This window comes from Kogia breviceps, chromosome 20, assembly GCF_026419965.1.
Source record: "Kogia breviceps isolate mKogBre1 chromosome 20, mKogBre1 haplotype 1, whole genome shotgun sequence".
Classification (NCBI taxonomy): domain Eukaryota; kingdom Metazoa; phylum Chordata; class Mammalia; order Artiodactyla; family Physeteridae; genus Kogia; species Kogia breviceps.
Window position 1 is genome coordinate 17,529,932 of NC_081329.1, and position 22,930 is coordinate 17,552,861.

The 22,930-nt window shown below is 38.2% G+C and overlaps 1 protein-coding gene across 6 annotated transcripts in view; it reads left to right on the forward strand.

Annotated features, from left to right (window-relative positions):
• The first annotated feature begins 3,727 nt into the window (after positions 1-3,727).
• Positions 3,728-22,930, forward strand: part of SGCZ (sarcoglycan zeta) — a 926,925-nt gene continuing 907,722 nt past the window's right edge. For all 6 annotated transcript variants that reach the window (XR_010838464.1, XR_010838463.1, XM_067022529.1 and 3 more), the window contains exon 1: positions 3,728-4,446. Coding sequence is in view for 4 of the 6 variants with exons in the window: in XM_067022529.1 (XP_066878630.1) it covers positions 4,408-4,446 (39 nt within the window). In the remaining 2 variants the exon portion in view is untranslated. The remainder of the gene's footprint in view (positions 4,447-22,930) is intronic.

The following is a 22,930-nucleotide window of genomic DNA, read 5'->3' on the forward strand; positions in this document are numbered from 1 at the left end:
ACTGCCTTCCCCCTGCTTGGGGGTTGTAATTGCTATTTGCAGTTTCCCTGTGAATTATACATCTTTGCTAAAATTGAATCTTGCTTCTTCCACATACCCTGCCATGTGCCAGTTTGATCTCCTGGAGCAGCCATGGGTAGCTGTTCTTCATCTTAATATTGTGATTTCAGGACATCTAGATGATATTCTTTTCCTCAGTTCGCTTCTCCATCTTTCCATTGCCTTATTTCAAATTTATTTAAAGTTATTTCATTTTCTTACATTGTCTCCCTTAATCACCTGCCCGTTGAAGTGGAATCGGGTCCTGATTGCTTTGAAAGATTATATAAATATGTTTCAGAAAACCATATTTTGTGATCAATTTCATTTATTAATTTTAGGAGTATTTAGCTTAATGAATTTGCATGGGAATTCATGAAATAGTAAAAGACTTGAAGTCTCTTGTTTGTAGCCATTTAATTAGACTCAAATTTGGAAATGATTTTGGAAATCACTTATAGTTTCTGTAGCTCATATTATGTCAGTCTGGTCAACATCAAATGTTGGATATAATTTCATATTACTAAAGATTTATTAAAGTCGTTATATATGACTATACACAACTTTAAAAAATATGGTTAAGCTTATCCTTTATTATTTAGTACAATATCACTTCTTTTTCCAACTATAATTTTATGCCTTACTAAGAAACTTTCTGGAGTCTCCCCTTTCTGAACAGTGTTCAGACATTAATGTTTATTTTTGCAGATATCTTTCTTGAACTGTGTTTTCACAACTGCACATTTTAAAGTTATCTCAGAGATATTATCCCTTTGTTAATGTGCGCAAAATAAATTTGCTGATTATATTCAATTTTCTAAAGTTAAGCAATAACAAGTTGATAGGGAATGTGAAATTACTTTATATGGAAACACTTGACTTTTAAAAAACATATGTAATGAAGTTTATTAATGTTGCATTATTGATAGTTGCCAGAAAAGATCTTTTTTAGAGTTATACATTTTACACAAGTTCATTTATTCTCCACCTGCAGCCTTATTATTTTCATCATGTATTATGTAAAATAATTATGTAAAGTGAACATTTAAAATTTATTTTGAGAACTTGAAGTTCAGCTCCACTAATTATGGACTGTTGGCTACTTGATGTTAGCTTTGAAAGCTGTAGGCACAAGTCAGAGTTTGAAGGAAAGCTAGCTTTGATAAGTTTAAGGAATAGACTAGGTGAAAACTGAAGAACTCTGCATGCTTGATTATAAATCTGAGCTACAGATTGGGAGGTGAAGAAGTGGTCTTTGCATGTTGAGGAGTGAGGGAGTCATGGAGGTGTTTCCACAGTAATGAAATAACTGTAAAAGATTCATCTGTTCCAGGCATATTTGTGGGCTTATATTGTGCAGAATTCTTGGGATATATTGGCAAATAAGAAAGGTATAGAATTTGCCCTCCAGAACTTATAGTCAGTCTGCTAGAGGAGACAGACAAAAAGATAACAGATGCACACATGGAATAATGGAAAAGCAAGTAACTGACACAGAGAGATGACAGAGGAAGGGGAAGGTCTGGGGGATACACCTGAGGAAAATCCTCTCCGAAGAGATGGCTTTAGTCTCATGAAGCACGAGGGTTAAACATGCAAAGAGCAGAGGGAGAGAGAGCAGTGGTCCTGACTGAGGGACAAGAGCTCGTGTTAAAGAGCCAGTAGCAGAGGAAGCGGCAGGTGGGCGGGTAGACCAGGGCTGGGGCGGAGTGAGGGAAGAGGACAAAAAAAGATGAAGTCAGATGGGGCACATATATACCATGGAATATTACTCAGCCATAAAAAGAAACGAAATGGAGTGATTTGTAGTGAGGTGGCTGGCCCTGGAGTCTGTCATACAGAGTGAAGTAAGTCAGAAGGAGAAAAACAAATACCATATGCTAACACATATATATGGAATCTAAGAAAAAAAAATGTCATGAACAGCCTAGGGGTAGGATGGGAATAAAACACAGACCTACTAGAGCATGGACTTGAGGATATGGGGAGCGGGAAGGGTAAGCTGGGACGAAGTGAGAGAGTGGCATGGACATATATACGCTAGCAAACGTAGGGTGGATAGCTAGTGGGAAGCAGCCGCATAGCCCAGGGAGATCAGCTCGGTGCTTTGTGACCACCTAGAGGGATGGGATAGGGAGGGTGGGAGGGAGACGCAAGAGGGAAGAGATATGGGAACGTATGTATATGTATAACTGATTCACTTTGTGGTAAAGCAGAAACTAACACACTATTGTAAAGCAATTATACTCCAATAAAGATGTTAAAAAAAAAAAAAAAAGATGAAGTCAGAGAGCCTGGCCGGGAGACAGGAGCCTAGACACATTGAGTGCCCATGTAAATCCCCCCCCCCCAAAAAAAAATTCTTTTTAGAAACACAGGTAATTATTTATTCAGTTATTTTCTGAATCTGAAAACATTGTTAAGTCTCACCAGTTTATGTGACATAATACAATAAGAGGAGACTGTTTAAGTCCCTTCAAATTCCAGCTTTCATAAGTGAAATAAGTCAGACAGAGAAAGACAAATACTGTATGATAACCAATTATATGTGGAATCTAAAAAGAACAACAAACGAGTGACTGTAACGTAAAAGAAACAGAGTCACTGATATAGGGAACACACATTTATCTGTTCCAGTGGTTTACACAGTGGGGAAAAGGAAAGGGGGAGGAGCAAGATAGGGGTAGGGGACTAAGAGGTACAAAATATTATGTATTAAATAAGCTACAAGGATATATTGTACAACACAGGGGATATAGCTGATATCTTATAATAACTATAAGGGGAATATAACCTTTAAAAATTATGAATCACTATATTATACACCTATAACACATAATATTGTACCACTATACTTCAATGAAAAATGTTTTTAAAAAGTCAAGCTTTTTTTTTTTTTTTTTTTTTTTTTTTTTTTTTGCGGTATGCGGGCCTCTCACTGCTGTGGCCTCTCCCGCTGCGGAGCACAGGCTCCGGACGCGCAGGCCTAGTGGCCATGGCTCACGGGCCCAGCCGCTCCACGGCACGTGGGATCTTCCCGGACCAGGGCACGAACCCGTGTCTCCTGCATCGGCAGGCGGATTCTCAACCGCTGCGCCACCAGGGAAGCCCAAGTCAAGCTTTTTTTACACTAAGACCTTCAAATGAAGAAAATGAGACCTTTCCCCAGATATACACCCTACAATTTAAGCATACTCACCTGTCAGGGTCTATTTAAAAAATAATTATTTTCCGATAAAAGATTGCTTTCTCCTAAGTATCAGCACAGGACATTTCCTCTATTTGTCACTTTCTTTCACACTCTTAAGTTTAAGAAAAATGTCGCTGACACTGAAAGCAGCAGTAATGTAAAGTGAAGACGTGTATGATGCCCTCGTGCATGTGTCTCCCAGTCTACGGGAACAAAACGAGGCAACATGAGAGAGAAATTAAAAGGCTCGTCACCTAGTGGATTCTGGGCAGAGGACAGTCTTTAAGACCCAGCAGCATAGTATCTGTCTGGAGAGGAGTTGTTGCTTTTTGACAGATGAGAGAAATCCCCTTAGTGCTGGCTGTGGGAAGAGAGAAGTGAAGTCAGTCCCCTGGTGGTGAAGTCTAGTAAAACAGCGAAGCACGAGGAAAATTTTTCTCTTCCTCGCTGGCTTCTCTCTCTCTCTCTCTCTCTCCTTTCTCCTCTGTAGGAGCCACCTCCTATTCTCTCAACTCTTTTAGCATAACCTTCAAAGGAGAACGTTCCCTTCAGACTTGATCATATTTTTTCCCCACTGAGAGAATACCTCGTAGCTGCAAGACATTTTTTAAGTCTATGCAGGACTTCGGGGATTTGGTTATCCTGCCACGGAAATTGATCATTGCTGAAGCTTGGGACTCACAGTGTGCTGCTAAATTAGCTACCAGAGTAAGCCTGACGGAGGAAGGCTTTTATCATATACTCTTCTGTTCAGTTTGAACACATTTGCTTGAAATTTGCCGCATGATGCTGTCCAGGGAAGCAGCTTTTTTTCTTGGGATGCAGCAATTCGCTGGTTTCTAAGCTTATTGCAGAAGAAGAAATAATCTTAAATAGAGTGGATTTTCGCCCGCCCCCCTCCGCGACCCCCGCTTGATTCCACCGAGCTGTGTTGCACCGCGGGAAAGATCACCTGTCACTAAATCTTTGAGGAAGTAAAACAAAGTGAATTATAATTATTATTTATTTATTTTTATTATTTTTAACTGGCGGAGGCGGCGTGATCACGGAGAATGAGACTGAGAGATGCTGCCAGGGCTTGGAGGAGGATAAAGCTGAGTTTAGGCTGGAAACTAAAAGACTGATTGTTTTTTGGTACAACTTGCCCGGTTCCTCTTCACTTCCTTTAGTTTCGCTTCATGGACCGATCGACAAACCTGGACATAGAGGAGCTCAAGGTACGTGATGTTCGGGGCGGGCGTCGTTCCTTCCTTCCTGGCCCTCGCCTGCATTCTTGCTCTCCTGTCTGTCTTTTTTCTCTGCCTCTTCCTTGCGCTGCTGGAATAGTTGGTGGCCCCGCGGGACGGCGAGTGGGCATTTGGGGTGAAGTGTACCCGGGCGCGGGCGCCCCTCCTAGGGCCGAGGGCGAGCATGGTGGGCTGCTTTCCGGAGTTCGGCGTGCACTCTCGGGCCAGGTCCCCCCCCCACCACCACCACCCGCCTGCTCCTCCCCTCGTCAGTTACAGCAGCACTTTGGGTACCAGACCCGGCGCAGCGGGCCCGTTAACCTCGCCCGGGAAGCGGAGGCGGCGGGAGGCACAGTCCCTGCCCGCTGTCGCCTGGTTGCCCAGCAAAGTTGCCCGAGCTGCGCGGCCACGTTGCCCCCTCTTCCCGCTCCGAGCCGCTTGTCCCCTGGCCCGACACGGGGACAGCCTCCTTCCGCTCAGAAATTCTCAGTACAGAGGCGTCTGCAGCGCCGGCTCGTTATCATTCCGTCTCTTCATGAGACCCCTTCCTCCCCCCGAGCACTGACACGGTCTCGAAGCCACAGTTGCGCGGCCCTGGGCACGAACTCGTGTGCACTGGGGGGACCCGCGGCTATCGAAGGGACTGGAGAGGTTTCCCCGTTGGCCCGGGGACGCGAGCACAGCGAACGTGCCTGCCCTGAGCACCCAGCGCAGAGCGGGCCTTGGGGGAGCGGGGAGGGGCCGGGGAGGCGGGACTGGGTCTGGGCTGCAAGGAGTGGGGCGGGAAGCGATACCCAGGGGGATTCTGTGCAACCTTCCCACTGTGGTAGAAGGAGCTGTCCTGACCCGCGCGGAACCCACTCTGCCCCCTCCGCTCCGCTGGGTCCTCTCGAGGCACCTCTCCCTCCCGGGTCCCCGGCTCCACCGAGAGGGCTTGGCTGGCAGGAGCGCTCAGGCTGACAGTGTGCCCCTCTGTCTGTGGGCACGGCTTTTAAAAAGCGATGAGCACCGCTGCAGTGCCCATTAAAAGAAAAAAAAAAAAAAAACTTAAAAAAAAATCAGCAAACCACAAAATCATTTAAATGTCCCGCTCACTGTAAATGAGAAAACGGGAAAGGGGGCAGTGCTTGGTTGGGAGCATCCTTTCTTTGTATTCTTCACTCTTCTTTACCCTCAGGCATTTTCTACCCTCTACTGTATTGCTTCAGGGGATTATTTTACACTAGAGATCAGCTCAGATGGACTCTGTGTTCAGGTGAGGACTTTCGGACGTATCCTCACCAACTGGGGAAACTTCACTAGCAGAGGTTTTCCCAGAAATGTCAGGAAAATGGGTCTGCCCAGTAAGAGGAAAGAGCTGGAGAAACCCCCTGTAGAGGGCAAAAGCCTCTCTTCTGCAGTCTGCTCTCTGCCCCGGCCCACCCGGGAGCCCAGTTCTCCTGGAACGTGCACCCCAAATCTCCTGGTGCTCTAAATTGCATACGAGAGAAAGGAGGCACGGAGAGAGAATTGGCCCTGCCACCTACTGTAGTTGAAGGTGGGGTGGAGGAAGGTGATCAGAACTAAGACACCACTTCATTTAAGACTCGGGGTTTGTTGGAAAAAGCAAATAGGAGACATATTTGCTGCTCTAGTTAAAGTTGGGGAACAATAAGTTTCTGTGTTACGGCCAAGGTCACCCTCCGTAGACCTTGGCCTGGAAAAGAGGTCTCCTATTATCCGTATACTAAGGTAGGACGCAATGCCTTTGTGTTTGAAAGGATCTCTTGCTGCCTTTTCCCAAGCCTCCCAGTCTCTTGGGAGCGAGGTTCATGAACAACATTTGTGATGTACATTTCATGTAGAAGCAGAGTATCTAGATTATTTTTTTTGTTACATATGGAATATGGTACAGAGACAAGCTTTTGCTCATGGGAAATGGAAGGGAAAAATGATTTGGGGTGATCACTTTCCCTGATATTCCATTAGTTTCCTACCAAGCTTATCCCCCTCTGAACCCTGGCATCACTAAATTTTTTAAATCAGTGAAAGAGCAAACTCACGGTGGAAACTTCTGTCAGTTTAGTAGAAGATCCCAGCTTACATTCACTCAGGGCTTCTCACAGCCAGAATGTGCTAGACTCAGTAGAAATTGGAAGAGCTTGTGTGTAAGGGAACAGTTTGGCAATGACCTACGGGGAAGAAATGAAGGCATGTCGGAGGCAAAGATCTGTTGAGGGTGCTGAAAAATTATGTGAGGGCCATGATGCTGTGGAAAGTCAAAACTGGCAAGAGAGGAAAGGTAGTCAAACCTCACTAGAAAACATTGAGATCCTCCAGTTTGAGAAATAAAATGTGTTGTCATGTATTTGACTACACTCCTGGAACAAGGAGGCTTTGAAACACTTACACTCTGGAATATGTACACTTTGCAGAGATGGGTACTCTACATGTGGAAAAACTTGTCTGGATTTCCTCTTATCAGCAGAATCCATGGACTTGGGTTTTCCAGACCATTCCAGTTGAAGTTATTTGCTGGTGGCTTCTTGCTGAAGAGTCCCTCATGTGGAGAGAGGGGAGAAAAAGGCTGGGGATACTTAATTTTGACATTATTTGCTTTTTGGCTTTTCTTCCTGTGATCGAAGGATGCTCACTTTAAGACAGAGTCACATAAGCACTTTAGTTTCTGAGTTGCTTTAAATACATGAAAAGAAAAACACTGTTCACTTGGATTTGATGGATAAATAAATGTACATAATACTATAAGAATTCCATTTAGCTTAGTTTTAGATCATCAGTGTTATTATTAGTTGAAGCTGCTTGCCTCAGGTTTTAGGAAAGGAAGACTGCTAATTCTTCATCTATGTGCCAGACTATTTTCTCTTTATGAGATTTTTAACAGAGTATATATATATTTTTGTTATGCTGCATGTGTGGGTATTGATTTTTAAAACTGCTGTTTAGTAAATAGTATTAGCTTTTGCAAGTTTTTAAACTGAAGGTAAGCTTCAATAATTGTTAAGCTATTGCTGTCATTATCCTAAAACTAAATTTAATCTGCATATTAAAAGATTTACTGGTGGGAAACTAACATATAGTTATTTGTATAAAACTTGTTAATGAAGACAAGCATGTTTCATCTTCTCTTCACACACGTGCCTGATGAAACAGATCAGTGTCGAAGGGAGAGAATTCTCATTCAAAGAATTCTGGTCTTTCTTTTCCCCTTGATCTCTATCTGTTTCTTTCGCCAATAAATGTATAACTTTACTCTGGATTTTGCCCTGGTGTTTGTTTTCAAGAAGAAACAACATCAAACAACTCAGCATATGGGTGACTGCTTTGGAAATGTGAGTGCTAATGAATATTGATATTAAGGAAAGTACCCTCTGTCCTGGAATATCTCTGAGTTACAGAGTACTCTTAGTAGTTGATATTTAAAAGAATAACTTTAGCTTTTATTTTAGCTCTGGGGTTACCCTCTTTTAAACTACATATCTTATGCACTGGAACACAGAATGCCACTAATTTGTAGAGCTGGCACTTATACATTTGCTTTTTGTAGTGTTTATTTGTAAGAGATATTAGGCCGAGTAAATGGTGTGTTTAAGTAACACATATGTCTTTGGCGATTCTTTTACTTAGCTTTTGAAATATGTTTTAATTCACTTGTATTTGACAATCAAGAAGTTATGCTTTCAGATGCTAAGTGTATATTTGTGGATAACGGTAATTTGCTTTGAGATCAAAAACATAAAACACATCAGGAGTATAGTACAATTTTTGCAGTATTATACCAGCTGTTATTTATTTATTGGTCAGGACTGTTCCCACTAAAGGAAATGGGATGATTAGCTAGAAGTTAAAAGTTAAAATGGAATTTTTCCATTACATGTAGAACATAAACAGTATGCTTTGGAATATTTTCCTAATTATCAGTTAAGGTACAAAATTATAAACTATATAGTTATAAACAACATAGTTAATCCTGAGGTGCATGAGACAACTTTTCAATAAGTATAATTGTACTTGTTTGAGTTAATTAAATATAGTTCAGTCACTGTTGTTTAATTTCATCTCTTTCATTTAAATAAAATTCCATTTACCAAGACCTTGAAACTTGCCCTAGATAGGTAAGGTAAAAGCTTCCCTGAATAATTCAACTGGGTCATTAAGAAAGTGCACGGGTGAGAAATAATAATCTAACCAAAGAATGCATAGGCGTTTAAACAAGTGGTTGATTGAAAAATGCTGAGTTCTAAAACCAAGTCTCATAGTACATTCTTCTACAATTTCAATCAAATAAGAGAGTTGGCACTTAGAAGAATTCTAAAAATGTTCTTTTTTTTGCTTCATCAATAAACCACTCAGCCCAGGAAAGTCGGCTTACCGCAGTGAAGGAGGCTTTGTGATGAATGTAAGTAGGTGGTATTTTTTGGTTAGTCATATTCCATAGTGAAAAATAATACTCTCCAACAAATGGCATATTTTTAGCAACCTGCCTTATATATTCATTTCTTGGATTAGAATAAGGAACCGTAATTGGGAGTATTGAATTATTTGACCTCTTTCACATCTAAATGAATTATAACTTTTGTCCATCCAGGTCAAGTTCCAATTCTCTTTTGATAAGAGGGACCAATCACAAAGATGGATAAACAGTTAACCTTGATTTCTTTGTATGCAGAGTGTAGACTTGTTTCACTGAAGTTAAAGTAAACTTCAAGTAGCCCTAGGGAAACATTCATTATTTTATATGGCTAGGAGGGATGAGGGAACATTTTTGATATAAGTGGAAAGAGAATTAAGAAAAATACCTTTGAGGGAAGTTGTGCAAATGATAATTTTAGACATTTTCATTGGGCCACTGTCATCACTAAGTGTATATTCCAATCTCTGTACTGGCTATTATAGCTTAGCTGATCTCCAGACTTTACCAATTGAAAATACATCAAATTTTGAAGGCCCAGTAAAAAAGAATATTTTAGGATTTATGGACTCAAAATCATAGCTACCTAAGATGGCTTCATGCTGTAAGACAATAAATCAGCATGCGTCTTTGGGGGCTTGCTTTTTATATAATATTTAGTGAGGTGTTTCTCATACTGTATTGGAATTTCAGCTAAAATACGATTTAGCAGAGCTTACAACTTTAAGTTCCTAAGGAAAATGACCATGTACTTTTGTTCAAATCTCTGTGACGTTTTTGAGTACATGCATTTAAATAGGTAACTGTATAAATGAATAAATGTTTTGTGTCAGAATACAAGTTTTTAAGTTTAATTGTTTAGAATTGTGCTTGATTTGTGACAAAATTCTTAGCTTCTAAATCTCCATGTGACTAAAAGTGAGCTACCTCATTTTATGCAAGTACAGATGTTAACATACTAACATCTAAGTATTTTACTCTAAGTCTCTTCTTATTCTTGGCAAATGTTTGGAAGCATGAGGTAATCTTATATCCTCAGTGAAACTTATTAGAGACTTCTGGGCCAACCACAGAATGAACAAACTTAAGGATTACCATCCCTCCAAGAGAATTACAGAGACTCCCATCCTAAAAATTAAAAACTGTGCTAGTGTCTTGAGAGTTTTCTTGATACTCCTAAATGATATTTTTGTAGATTGACTGAAAAATATTGTAAGCCCTGATCCAATTTTAGAACATTTATACTGCTTTGTTGGAATTAAATAGGTTATCTAGAGTGTTCTATGCCAAGTTGAGATCAGAAATCTTTTTTAAGAAAAGGATTTCATTATCTAGCCAGAAGAGCTTTAATTGCCATGGCAATGCCCATCAGTGAAACAGGAGCTGAAGCTTCAGCCTTAGATATTAATTGAAACAATCACCCCACACCAAAATGGAGTTCAGTGGCATTTGGAAGTCAAAAGCATCCCAACGTACTAAATCTCTCACTCCAAATCTAACAGCTTGTAACCTTTAAGTGGATTGATTGGTATGGTGAGAAGGGCACAGATCTTGTTGAAGGAGAACTCAGAAGACCTTGTTTAAACCCTGGCTTTGCCATCAACCAGAGGTGGCCCCTTGGGTGTATCACAGGTTTCTCAGGTGATGGTAGTATTGCAAGGTAGGAATTGGATTTGATTCCTGGGTTTTGTTGTAATCATTTTTAGCCACAGCTAAAGAACTTGTTCAAACAGTATCTTCTAAACAAGTGCAATATCTAATACCAATAAAAGGGAAGCAGTTCTAGTGGGGGCAGGAGAGGTTGGCGGCTCTGTCTAACCCACTTCCCCTTTGCCCCTGCACTTGACCCCAGGACATTGCCTAGAACTTTAAGACTGAGGAACACAAAGTAAAAACCTCAGGACCAGTTGATCTCTGTCTTCAAAGTCTGAGAGTCTAGGGCTCTGAATACTTTTTTGAGAATGACATTTTTGTGCCCTCCTGGAAGAAAATCATTTTCAAATTGATAAATAAAGTTAATATGGCTCTTTTTATTCCCCAACTATAGCCTCATTTGAACATCATAGTAAGTTTGTCTGTTGAATATTATATTCTCATTTAAGGGTACCAAAATGGAGACTCAGAAAAATCAAGTAAAATGCCTAAGATCACAGGGTGGATAAAAAATGGAATAAGAACTCAAATCTATGCTCTCTATATCCAAATACTATGCTCTTATATGTAGGCTTGAATTCCAGGATGTTTGTAGAACTTCTTATGGTAGATGTTTTTCACTGAATTTCTCTAATATTCTTGTTTCAAAGAAAAGTGACAATATTTGAGCCATACTCATAGTATTTATTCTTGTTACAGAAGAATTGTTATTTCACTTTAAAAAAAAATAATATTCTCATTCCTAATCAGTTACTTTGGGTCAAATTACTGTTGGTTGATGTTTGTGGATAAAACCTAAGAGAAAGTGATAGATAAATCATGAATTTAGGCCACTGAAGAACAGTTTCATAACCTTGTACCAATCTTTTAAAATAAACCCTGTCTATTTTGTCTGGCTCCATCAGTCTTCCTCATTATCTTGCCTCTTGAATAACTGAAAATAATTTTGATTTTGTTAGGGCCATAAATTGGATTTAACCTCTAACATGACTTTGGCATTTCAGTTTGTTGTATGTTTAGTATCAGTCTTGAAATTGAAAAAAAACAACAGATCTAAATGATTATACTTACACTACAATTATTATGTGCGTAGCTTTTATGATAGCCCCCAAACCTGGAAATAAATACCAGATGATTTAATCCATAATAAAATTAAAGTTCTCACTGGTAATCTTTGAGACTTAACATACCAACAATCACAAATGAAGATATACAGATAACTGAACATTATTTTGGAGGGACATTTCTTTTCTATTCTTAAGGGGATCAATATTAAAATAATACCATTTTTGAAGAACACTTTTCAAAGCCTTTGAAAGTCTCAACATTTAAGTGTCTAACTAGATAGTATGATTATATGGTAACACATATTTTCTGCCTAAGAACCATCATTTTCTCTAATTTCTTCCCTGTCATTGTCAGAGCTAGATTTGGGCATCCTTCTAGAGAACACTGTTGTGACTGGTTAAGTGACATAATGTAGAGTACACAACCAAGTTGATTTGAGCTTTGGCTTCTGGGTGGGAGATCAGGTTGACTTAAACTCTTAGTGCATCGCACAAGCACACCTGCTTTGTCAGTGCCTCGGCTGAATTATTAATGGCTGTAAAGCACAAACATTCTGGGTTACTCCTAAATAATTAGAAATACAACCTTAAATCCAAGAGAGGCAAGAGCCTACCATCATCTTCTTTGCTGGAGGCATGGAATGCTTCGATATTAACCCACACCTTTTCATTATCTTACTTCTTTTCGTATTGGTTTTTAAACTCCTGTCTTTGTTTAGAATGGCTAGAAAAAAAACATATTATCTGTCTGAGATAAAAGAGCCTTTGATTCTTTCTCGGGTAGAAACAACCAATTCAGCTGCCATGAGCAAGTGTGTTTTTGTGAAACATGATTTAATAAATCAATATAATGAATGGGAAAATACTGTTATCACTGCAATTCCACAAGTTTCTATCTACACAGAGTATTTGAGGGTTTTTAAAATCCAAGTCAGAAGGAGAAGCTAACTAATCCAAGTAAGAAATTGCTTATCTAAGACTTACTGAATTACATTCTGGGTTTCCACAGCCCTCTCAATGTGAGACTCATGAGAGAGAAATACTATCGAGTCTGAGTACCAGAATTAGTTACACTTCTAAGCAACAGGTTGGTATTCAATCTTAATCTTTTTCATCATAAAACTGATTGTGTTTTCTACTTTGCCTTAGTTGCTAAAAGGCTCAGAGGCCAGTTTGTGACCCAGCTCTAACAAGTATACTTGTGTCTTAACCTAATTCCTAGCCTCATAATACTTTTTTCTCCCACTATTCTTAAATACTTTCATAAGGAATTAGTGGCCATAAAATTGTATATACTTAGAGATTATTAAGACCTTTTGCAGTGACTCAATTATTTTCATAATGTTTCAGTGGACATACCTCAGTATTTCTCATCTCTTCTGAGCAGCTTATACCTCTGTAGGCATTTACTTCCATTTGACAGAGGCTACAAAGTTTAAAAAGTTTGAATTAGCATGCTGTGTATATCCAGTTTTGCTGTGTGCATGATTTCATTGCACATAATAGCTGCATTACTTGTGAACCTGCTTGCCACAAAATGAAACTCACTGTACACTCAAAGACTGCTATTTAGCACTTATGTTATCAAAACTTCTACTTGTTCTAAGACATTTCTGTTTTAAATCATTATTATTAGTTCTTAATGTTCTCAAATTTGGCCTTTGTGTAGCATGATCGCCTACATTTCTAAATCTCTGCCTTTCTAATGCTTATGACTTTTGCCTCGTGTGGAGACATTATTTTAAGAAAAGTTAAAATAAATGAGCCCATCGGAATCAGCACATTGTTACATTTTTTTTCAGATTCGCTTTGTAAAAATCAATGTTTTGATCAGTTGAATTGCTGTAGGCAGCAGAGGCAGTTGGACTTTGAGGTATTTTATCTCATCAGATTTCTTAAAATTCACGCTTGTGTCGTGGTTCAAAGAGCAAGCAGTTCCACGAATAGTGTTGTGTCTTAATCATAAAGGTCCTCGTTATTAAAGCATTCTTGGGAGACATTTTAAGCATTTAGTAATTATGTATGTGAAATATACAGCTGGATTAGTTAAACACATTTTTGGCAGGTGGCGAGTACAAGTGAGGGTCTTTCATTTGCGTCTGATCCCAATTACTATACAAACCTTATTTCATTTTAGAAATACTACTATGTTGCTACATATATATTTATTTCACTTAGTTCCTAAATCAAGAGGAGCTCTTTGCCCATAATAAATAAAAACACAACTGACTTTAAAGCGTTTAGCATTGACAACTAGTCATTTTTTTTTCAATACCTGTTTCATATGTATACACACCTGAAGGGAATTTTGGCAACTTTTGGAAAAATATGATTCAAGAATGCTAAAAACGTAACGTTATATGTGATGATATTCTATCTCAAATGATTAAGTAGTTAATGCTATACTTTAACTTGGTTTCATAGACTTACATAATTGTCAGAATTATCTGTGATCATGCTCCGTGCATAATTTTTTGTCTTCTTTCCCTTATTTTCTGATGCTTAGTGAGATGCCCTACCCATCTTACCTTAAACTCAGTGCTCATTCAGAGTCATAGAACTGTATGTTAAGTGTATTCCAACATGCACAGTGCGATCAAAAATCCAAAGATTGAGATCTTATTTTTTCCACTTCTTGTTTTACGATGAATAGTATTGGAATACGGATGAATGAAGATGACAAGAAGAAACATCGACTAAAATTTGGGAAAGTTATCAGCAGTTTAAAGCTTAATTGAAAAAGAAAGAATGACTCCAAGTAAACAGAATAAACATGATGCTCCTCCCCCCAAAACATTTGACTTAACTGGTAATTCTCTCTTTCTCTTTGGTTTAAATAATCCAGTGTCTAAATTATTACATTACAAAACCTGTGATTCACTATGGTGTTAGTAGACATGACTCATATAGATCTTTGATATATGCATTACCGAATTCTTAGCAAGAATTTGTCTTTTTTTTTTTTTTTTTTTTTTTTGCGGTACGCGGGCCTCTCACTGTTGTGGCCTCTCCCGTTGCGGAGCACAGGCTCCGGACGCGCAGGCCCAGCGGCCATGGCTCACGGGCCCAGCCGCTCCGCGGCACGTGGGATCCTCCCAGACCGGGGCATGAACCCGTATCCCCTGCATCGGCAGGCGGACTCTCAACCACTGCGCCACCAGGGAAGCCCGAATTTGTCTTTTTTATATTTTCAATGGGAATGCAATATATGAACTCTTCCAATTTGATCCTTCACTTTCAAAATCTTTACTTTTTACCCAGCTCCAAAGTTCCTATTGCCTGGGATTTTGTCCATGGTATTTTTCAGGTCCCTCTTTATACATACTTCCTAAGTGGTCTCATCCACTCATAGCTTCTATTTTTACTTGCAAGGCGATGATACACAATAATACACATCCACCTTACACCTTTGGTGCCCAAAGACCATATGCATCTCCTCCTTCCTAATCTTCAACAATCTAGTCTAGAAATCCCTTTCTGGATGTTTCACACTCACCTCAGTCTAACAAAACTTCTCCTCTGTTCGTTTAGTGTTTCACCGTCCACTTAAGCACCTCCGCTGGTGCTCTTGGGATCCTTTTCTTCTGATCCTGTTGACTCGGCCCACTCAGCTAATTGATCCGCAAGTCCATCATACCACAGGGTCAGAGTTCTCCCCTTTTGCGTTTTTTGTTAAAACCCTAGATCAAATTCTCCTCTTCTTTATTCTGAATTTTTGTTGAATGTTCTCTGTCTTATTCTGGCAATTATGCTGGTCTTATTGCAGTGAACTCTAATGCGATGTTGCAGTTGTGGCCCTAGCGTTAGGGGTATAGTTGAAATTACTGTTAAGGGATTTATACATTCTCTTTCTTATTCTTAGTAAGTCATCTCGGAGTAAGTTGGGAAAGAATGGAAACGGGTGCACCAAGGCTGGGCCTGATGCTGAATAGAAAGGGATTTAGAGGTTTCTAGAAATGCAAAAAGGTACCCTCCCAGATGAAGAAAAGATGGTCTCTGGAAGCTAGACCTGATGGCAGCCACTGATTAATTATGACTAAAATGTTCAGGTTGGGAGAAGGGAGCCACAGGTCATTTGTAGATGATAGTGATTCATTTTATAGTTTCTTTTTTTGTCTTGATGAAATCTTTGCATTACGCTGTCCCAGAACAATGAATTATGTTTGACAATTTCCTTAGCTGATTTTCTGTATTTTTGACATTTTGATCAGATTTCTTATAGTCAAACATTTTTATATGCCTCTGGGAATTTGAGAGCTCTGTCTCTGAGAGGTGGCCCAAGGACCATATGCTAACAGAGTAAGCCACCTAACTAGGCAGAGAGGCATTGGAAGAAATATGAAGAAATCTCAATAAATATAGGCCAAGGTGTTTGTTTCTGAAATGCACATCACAGCTAATGAAATTGGTTTGTTACTGACCTGTAAATTTCAGCCGTGGGTTCGATGGCTTCCCAGTTATTTTATTTTTATATCCTTAGTCTTTCAGTAAAAGCTACTTCGTCATCACAGCTGTGTTTTAACTGTTCTATGGGACTTATAATATGGGCTAATAAGAGTGAGGTAACCTAGATATGCATATTGCAAAATAGGAATGGGGAACCAAGATCTCACTGAAGATGGCTGGTGATAATGATGGCTAGTGAGGGATCTCCTAAGAAAATGTAACTTACAAGAATGGGGAAGTCCAGGAAGCAAGATCTGTTCATAGTTCTTCAAAGGGAGATTATTCCTTATTAAGGAACCAGCCAGGTTCTTGACACTTTCTAACTGATCTGCCTTTGTCCAGCCTATTCGACAAGCAATCCTCATTCCACAATTCAGATTTCCCTTTTAGGATAACCTAATAATATTTGGTCCCTCGCCAGCTTAAAAGTCTTTGTCGATTCCGTTACTTATTTTATAATCCATACCCCTCAACATGATGCAACCTGATATAGAGATTGCTCTATGACCGCTCTCTTACCTTCTTTCCAATACACACACACACACACACACACACACACACACACACACACACACACACACACATTCTACAATAATGTCACCGAATAACTCACTTCTCCTTGATCACGCCCGTTCCATTTCCTCTTTATAATATTTTATATTCACTTGCCTAGACTACATCTCTGCTTCTTTGCTGAGGGAACCTCTGCTTGTTGACTGGTACCTAGACCCAGGAAGAGATGGTTGTTTCTTTCTTTGTGTTTCTGCACACTTGTATATTTAACTCCACTCTACATTCTTAACTAAATTCTGTGTGGTAGAAAAAAATGGTTGGTATGATAACCAGTCTTTTTAGGCTTGATGAAAATTGCTTAACTGCCAGTAGAAGTTCAATATTTATAAGTGTGCTGAGTTTCCTTGAAAAGAATGTATAGCTTTTCATTTGTTGGAGGCCAAATCCTATTAGATTAAGTTTATTATTTACATAGTTTTCATCTTCCCTAATCTTTCTATTTTGTTTGTTTAAGCTGTAATTACGAAAGGGATATGTTAAAATTTCCTGTTATGATGGCATTCTTGCAGATCTCTTAGCTTTTGCCTTATATATTTGAGACTATGTTATCAGATATGTATAAGTTTAAATTGTTAAATTTTTCTGGTGAGTTGAGACCATTATTATTATGTAATGACCTCTTTATTTCTGGTACTTTTATTTTTTCCTGATTTTAATATACATAGATCACCTTTAACTAAAGCACTGTACTATTACACATCTTTATTTTGGTTAGTGTTTCTGATGTGTATTTCTTTCATCCTTTTTTCAGCCTCTTTGTTGTAAGTGTATAATGAAGGTGCTAAAATAAATAATTGCAAAGAATCTTTTCTAGTTTTGTGATAGGTAACTGCTGGTGAAAGCTAATGCATTAAATCATTTATGAGCATTAATATCTTAGTGCAAACCTATTTATCAGATTTGTTAGCTGAGCAGGACTCTGGGGGCATTTTTTCATAGGATAGGATATTTTCCATGACAGAAAAGGAAGAAAATTCCTCCCAGTTATTCCCTATCATATCATCACGTCTCATTTTCTCTTAGTGACAGTTTCCAAAGTAAGTTTTAAAAAATATTTTTGTTTATTTTTTTTCTTGCTATAAAGTATATGTTCCATGAAGTTAGTGATCTTGTTTGATCACTCCATTCCCAGTATTTAGATGGATGCCTGGCATACAGTAAACACTTAGAAGTTTTATTAAATGAATGAAGGAGTGAATAATTGAATGAATGAGGGGTCCTGGTATGAGGTCCTACATAATCAGAGAACAGAAAAAATACCTTGTAAGTGTAGAGAAAGGAATAGGGAAGGGAAAAGTGGAATGCTGGAAGTGGGTAAATGCTAGTTGGGGAAAGTGACCGAATTTATGATATCATTTATGATTTTTCCTGTGCCAGACCTCCAACATTACAGGAAAAATCTATAATAGGCTGTCTGTCCGCATCACTGGGATGGCCTGCCCTTCTTCTAATTTTTTGAGTCTAGCTATTTTACTATAGCTGAATGGGGCATGGAGATACATCTGACCCAAGTGGGACCAATTAAATTCCTTCTCCATGGTATATGGATGAAATAACTTGATTTCAACCCTATTGGATCCAATATTCACTTTTAATGGCAAATAAGTTTTATAAAGCCTCCTTTAAAATTATCTCATAAAATACTTTGATAATATAACTTACTTGTAAATAATTTTTACAAAGCCCCCTTTAGAATTCTCTTACAAATGCTTTCACAGTATAACCTACTTGCACATAATTTTGAAAATACCATGCCCTAATTGCAATATAAAGGAGAAATAAAAGGAAATAAGAGGAAAACATCATCTGATGAGGTTCTATGTATTTCACAATGTAAATGCTAGGACACAGTGAATGCAAAAGCTACAGTTTAAGATTGACAGAGATGTGTATGCCACTCAAATTCCATAAGATTGACAGAGATGTGTATGCCACTCAAATTCCAAGAGTGGTTTTTCCTGATGATTTTTTTTTTTTTTTTTTTTTTTTTTGTGGTGCGCAGGCCTCTCACTGTTGCGGCCTCTCCCGATGCGGAGCACAGGCTCCGGACGCGCAGGCCCAGCGGCCATGGCTCACGGGCCCAGCCGCTCCGTGGCATGTGGGATCTTCCCGGACCGGGGCACGAACCCGTGTCCCCTGCATCGGCAGGCGGACTCTCAACCACTGCGCCACCAGGGAAGTCCTCCTGATGATATTTTTTTGAAGTTGTGAGGACCTCTTGGTAAATTCTGAACAAAATAAAAGACAGCAGTTCTTTCCATTTATATAGATGTTGTATTCCTGGACAGCTCATTAATTGTGTAAAAATTTACTAACTTTTATTTTTTTAATGTGTACAATGGACTAGGATTCAAGCCCCAGTTGGTACACAACTGTTCCACACATTGCTGGGATTTTAGTCTTCTCTCCCCAACCCCCAGCCCAATCACTATGACAACCAAAAATGTCTCAATACATTTTAAATATTCATTATAGGGGACAGTATATCGCCTGTTGGAATTTATTGGATTAGCTGATGATAAAGTGGACCTTTTTTTTTAAAGCATTGCTAGAATTTTTTTTTTTTTTTTTTGAGTTTGGAGCAGAGAAAGGTTTATTGCAAGGCACGTTGCTAGAATTTTAAATGGTTGGAAAATAAGCTTTCAGTCAACTAAGTGCAGTGCACAGCTGTGGACTCTGCTGCTGAAAAAGAATGAAACCCAACGGAGAGGAAAGAATTCCATTCTTTCTAGAGTCCTGTTATATTCCCCTGAAAATAAATTTTGCTTTTCACTCCTCTTCTATCTCCCCTTCCTCATACACATATTAGCTTATTTTGATTTCTCTCACTTGGGATTAAAATAATCTGTTTTAATACTATCCCTCTCTTCTTAAATCCAGAGGAACTCTGGGGTTTTTCATGTTGACTTCTACTTCTTAAAGCAAATAAAATTATTTCAATGTACAATAGTTTATGCAGTTTTCTTAAAGCTTATAGCCTAGTTGAGTCTAAACAGTCCAGAAACTGAACGCTTAGGACCTGACTTGTCTCTGACTGTAACTAGCATTACCCAGACTATTAGAGGTGGAGGTGAGGCAGGACCCATTTGCTAGAGCCCTGTGGTTTTGATGTCTTCACTTCCTCTCTTTTCAGTCCCCCTTCACCACTGCTGTAGATAACTGTTAGTAAGAAGGCATGCTTGCCTTCTTACTATATCTATGATATATATATAATATATAATATATAATATAATATATTAATATTATATATTATTTATATTTATATTATTTTATATTTAATATAAAATAATATAAATATTTTATATTTACTTTATATTAATATTATATTTATATATAATAATATAATATATATTATAATATATTAATATTATATATAAATATATATATAATATATTAATTAATATATTAAATATATATAATATATATTATATATAATATATATAATATATAATATATATATTATATATTCTTACTATATCTATGATTCTCATACTTCATGGAACAGGACCGTGTAACAAGAAGTTTGGAGTAAGACTTTTAGTTTTATAAACATTGGTTTATTTAAAGACGTCTATAAAAATGACTTTTGAAATCCCAATTCCACATATATTAATTAACTCAAAAACTTCAGGTTTTAGTATATACGTTTGACCAGTGGTCCCCAACCATTGAGGCAGCAGGGGCCGGTCTCGTGGAAGACAGTTTTTCCATAGATGGGGGCGGGGGCGGGGAGGGCATGGCTCAGGCATAACGAGAGCGACGGGGAACCGCAGATGAGGCTTCGCCCTCTCGCCGCTCCCCTTCTGCTGTGCTGGCCCGGGTCCTGACAGACCGCGGACCGGTACCGGTTCTTTGGACTCTATTGAGAAAAGTGATTTTCTCCTAGTATTTCAGCTGCTAAGTGTGTTTGTAGATGGATGTTTTCTATTTGTTCTTGAAATTATTTTGAGATTAGTATTTGTCAGTTATAAGTTTATATTACAGGTACGTGCATTTCAAAGGCATCGTTAAAACCATATGTATGGTCCTCCTAAGAGTTACGTTGAACAAAATGAATACATTTTTTTTCTTATATCTCTTTACAGCTAGCATCAAATTATTTTTTTTATTAAATTTTTTGTTTGTTTTATCCCCAACATCTAGAAAAGTGCATTACACATAGTAGGTGCTTAATAAATATTTGTCAAATTAATTAACTTTTAAATGAAAGTTGTTTTCTAATACTAATCTTACTGCTCTTCCTCCTCCAAATTCATTATGAGACACAAGTGAGTATGTGATTAGAAATGATCTATGTGCTCAGGACAGATTTCTCCTTAGTTAAAGCACCTGTTTCATTCAGTATTCCTCTGGGTGAGGTGGATAATAGTCAACATTCAGGTAAATATGTCATCCACTCAGGCTCCTGAGTCACTTGCCCTGTTGTGTAATAAAACTATTTGGATAAAAGTGTCACACTTCATCCTGGGGTAAAATTCCCATCACCATCTGACAGTCATAAAAAGAAAAACACACCTTTCCCAAAAGACCAATCTGTTGAGTTTGGTATTCAATCTCTACCTGCGAATAATAGGAAGTAAATGATGGTATATGAAAGTAGAACCTCCAGTAGAAGCTTTGCATCAGATGCATCAGAGTTTATAGATTATATTGACTCAGCAGTGTATTTTAACACAGACAAATCAAGATTGTTAGTTTGTATTTTGTACAAATCACAGACTTCCGTGTTTATGTAAAACATATCAAAACAAAACTGTTTTGGAGAAATACAAGAGAAAGTTAAGGAGAATAATATCATGATGGTCACCCACACATACAATCTCTGGGAGAGTTCAATCCAGAGAATGTTAAACTCTGAAGAAAAATGAATTTAAATAATAACTAATAAATAAATATACTATGAAGACAGCCATCCACTTAGCCAAGTATCTTGTACAAAAAGTACTTAATCCATAGTTTTTGAACAGAGTTTAATTTGAGTATAAAAGATCTTTACTTTCCTAATCATGGAAAATTCCTAATCCTGGAGTAAAATGAGTTGCAGACTTCGCACTGAAGAAGAAATCTAATACAACCTAACAGCCTTTGAGAAGCCAATTTTAGCACCCACTCTCTCTTTGCTCAGCTTTGGAGCCAGATAGACATGGGTTCATTTCCAGCTTCACTTGTGAGCTGTTTGAACTTGGCCAAGTTATTTAACTTCACTAAATGTCAGTGTCCTCAAATAACAAAATTGGATGAATAATTGTACCTACCCCTTATAGGTTGTAAGACTGATGGCTGTACCCACATAACTATCTCATTGTAGTGATTGGCACTGAGCTATCCGTCTATATCTCAATTATTATTTCATTATTATTGTTAGCATGATATTCATGAGAGCGGGCAAGCATGAGTGAAACATGATTGAGATGTAAGAAAAAATGAGTGTATTCACCTGAGAAGGGTGGCACGTTCACCCTAGAAAGAGAAGCTGATGAGCAGGCTGCATGGGACGGTATTGCCAGATGGCCACATAAATATCTAGCTTCGGATGAGACTTGTGTTAGTCTTTGCATGGCTGTATGGTAGAACTAAATGCAAGTGCTTGAATTTAATAATATCAAAAGCTCTCCAAAGGTTCTTAACTGCCTAAAGGCAGCTTTTTAACACTGAGAAAAGTCAATCAGCCTACACCTAAAAATATGCATTGGAATGTGTTTTGCATGCATTAAAACCTAATTTCACATCTCACCAAGTTTAACTACTTTTTTGCTCAACCAGTCTCAGATTCTGGATATTTTATTTATTTATAATAGAGCACATAGGTTGTTTAAACTTACACTGGCCTGCATTAAATAGCTATTCTGCCTATTTGTATGCATGCTTTCAGCAATGTTGTTTCCTTGAGATATTTTAAAATCTAAAGGCTTTCATCAAAAACTTAAGAAAAACTATATACCGTAAGTAAGTTCCCTCTCAACCCATTGGGGAAAGCAAAATCTAATAGAATAGAAAACTGAAATTTTATTAAAATGCATTCACATTACATAATAAATGGTCTTTATTTTACATAGAATGTATTGCATGTATGTTTACCAAAGTAAAATTAAAATGACACTTTTCTTTGTTCTGGTATGCAGAGCACTTCAATATGCAGAGCCTTTGTTTTGTAAATTTTATTGCTTTTGCTTCACTTTGCTCAAAGACTTTATACAGGAGAATTTCATCTTTTAATTTGTATAAGTAGGCAAGCTAGTCTACTGGTGTATGCTGATATTTCAAAACTGCCAAGTGGAAAAATGAATGCCTGCAAACTAGGAAATTTAAAAAAAGAGAGAGAGAAGGT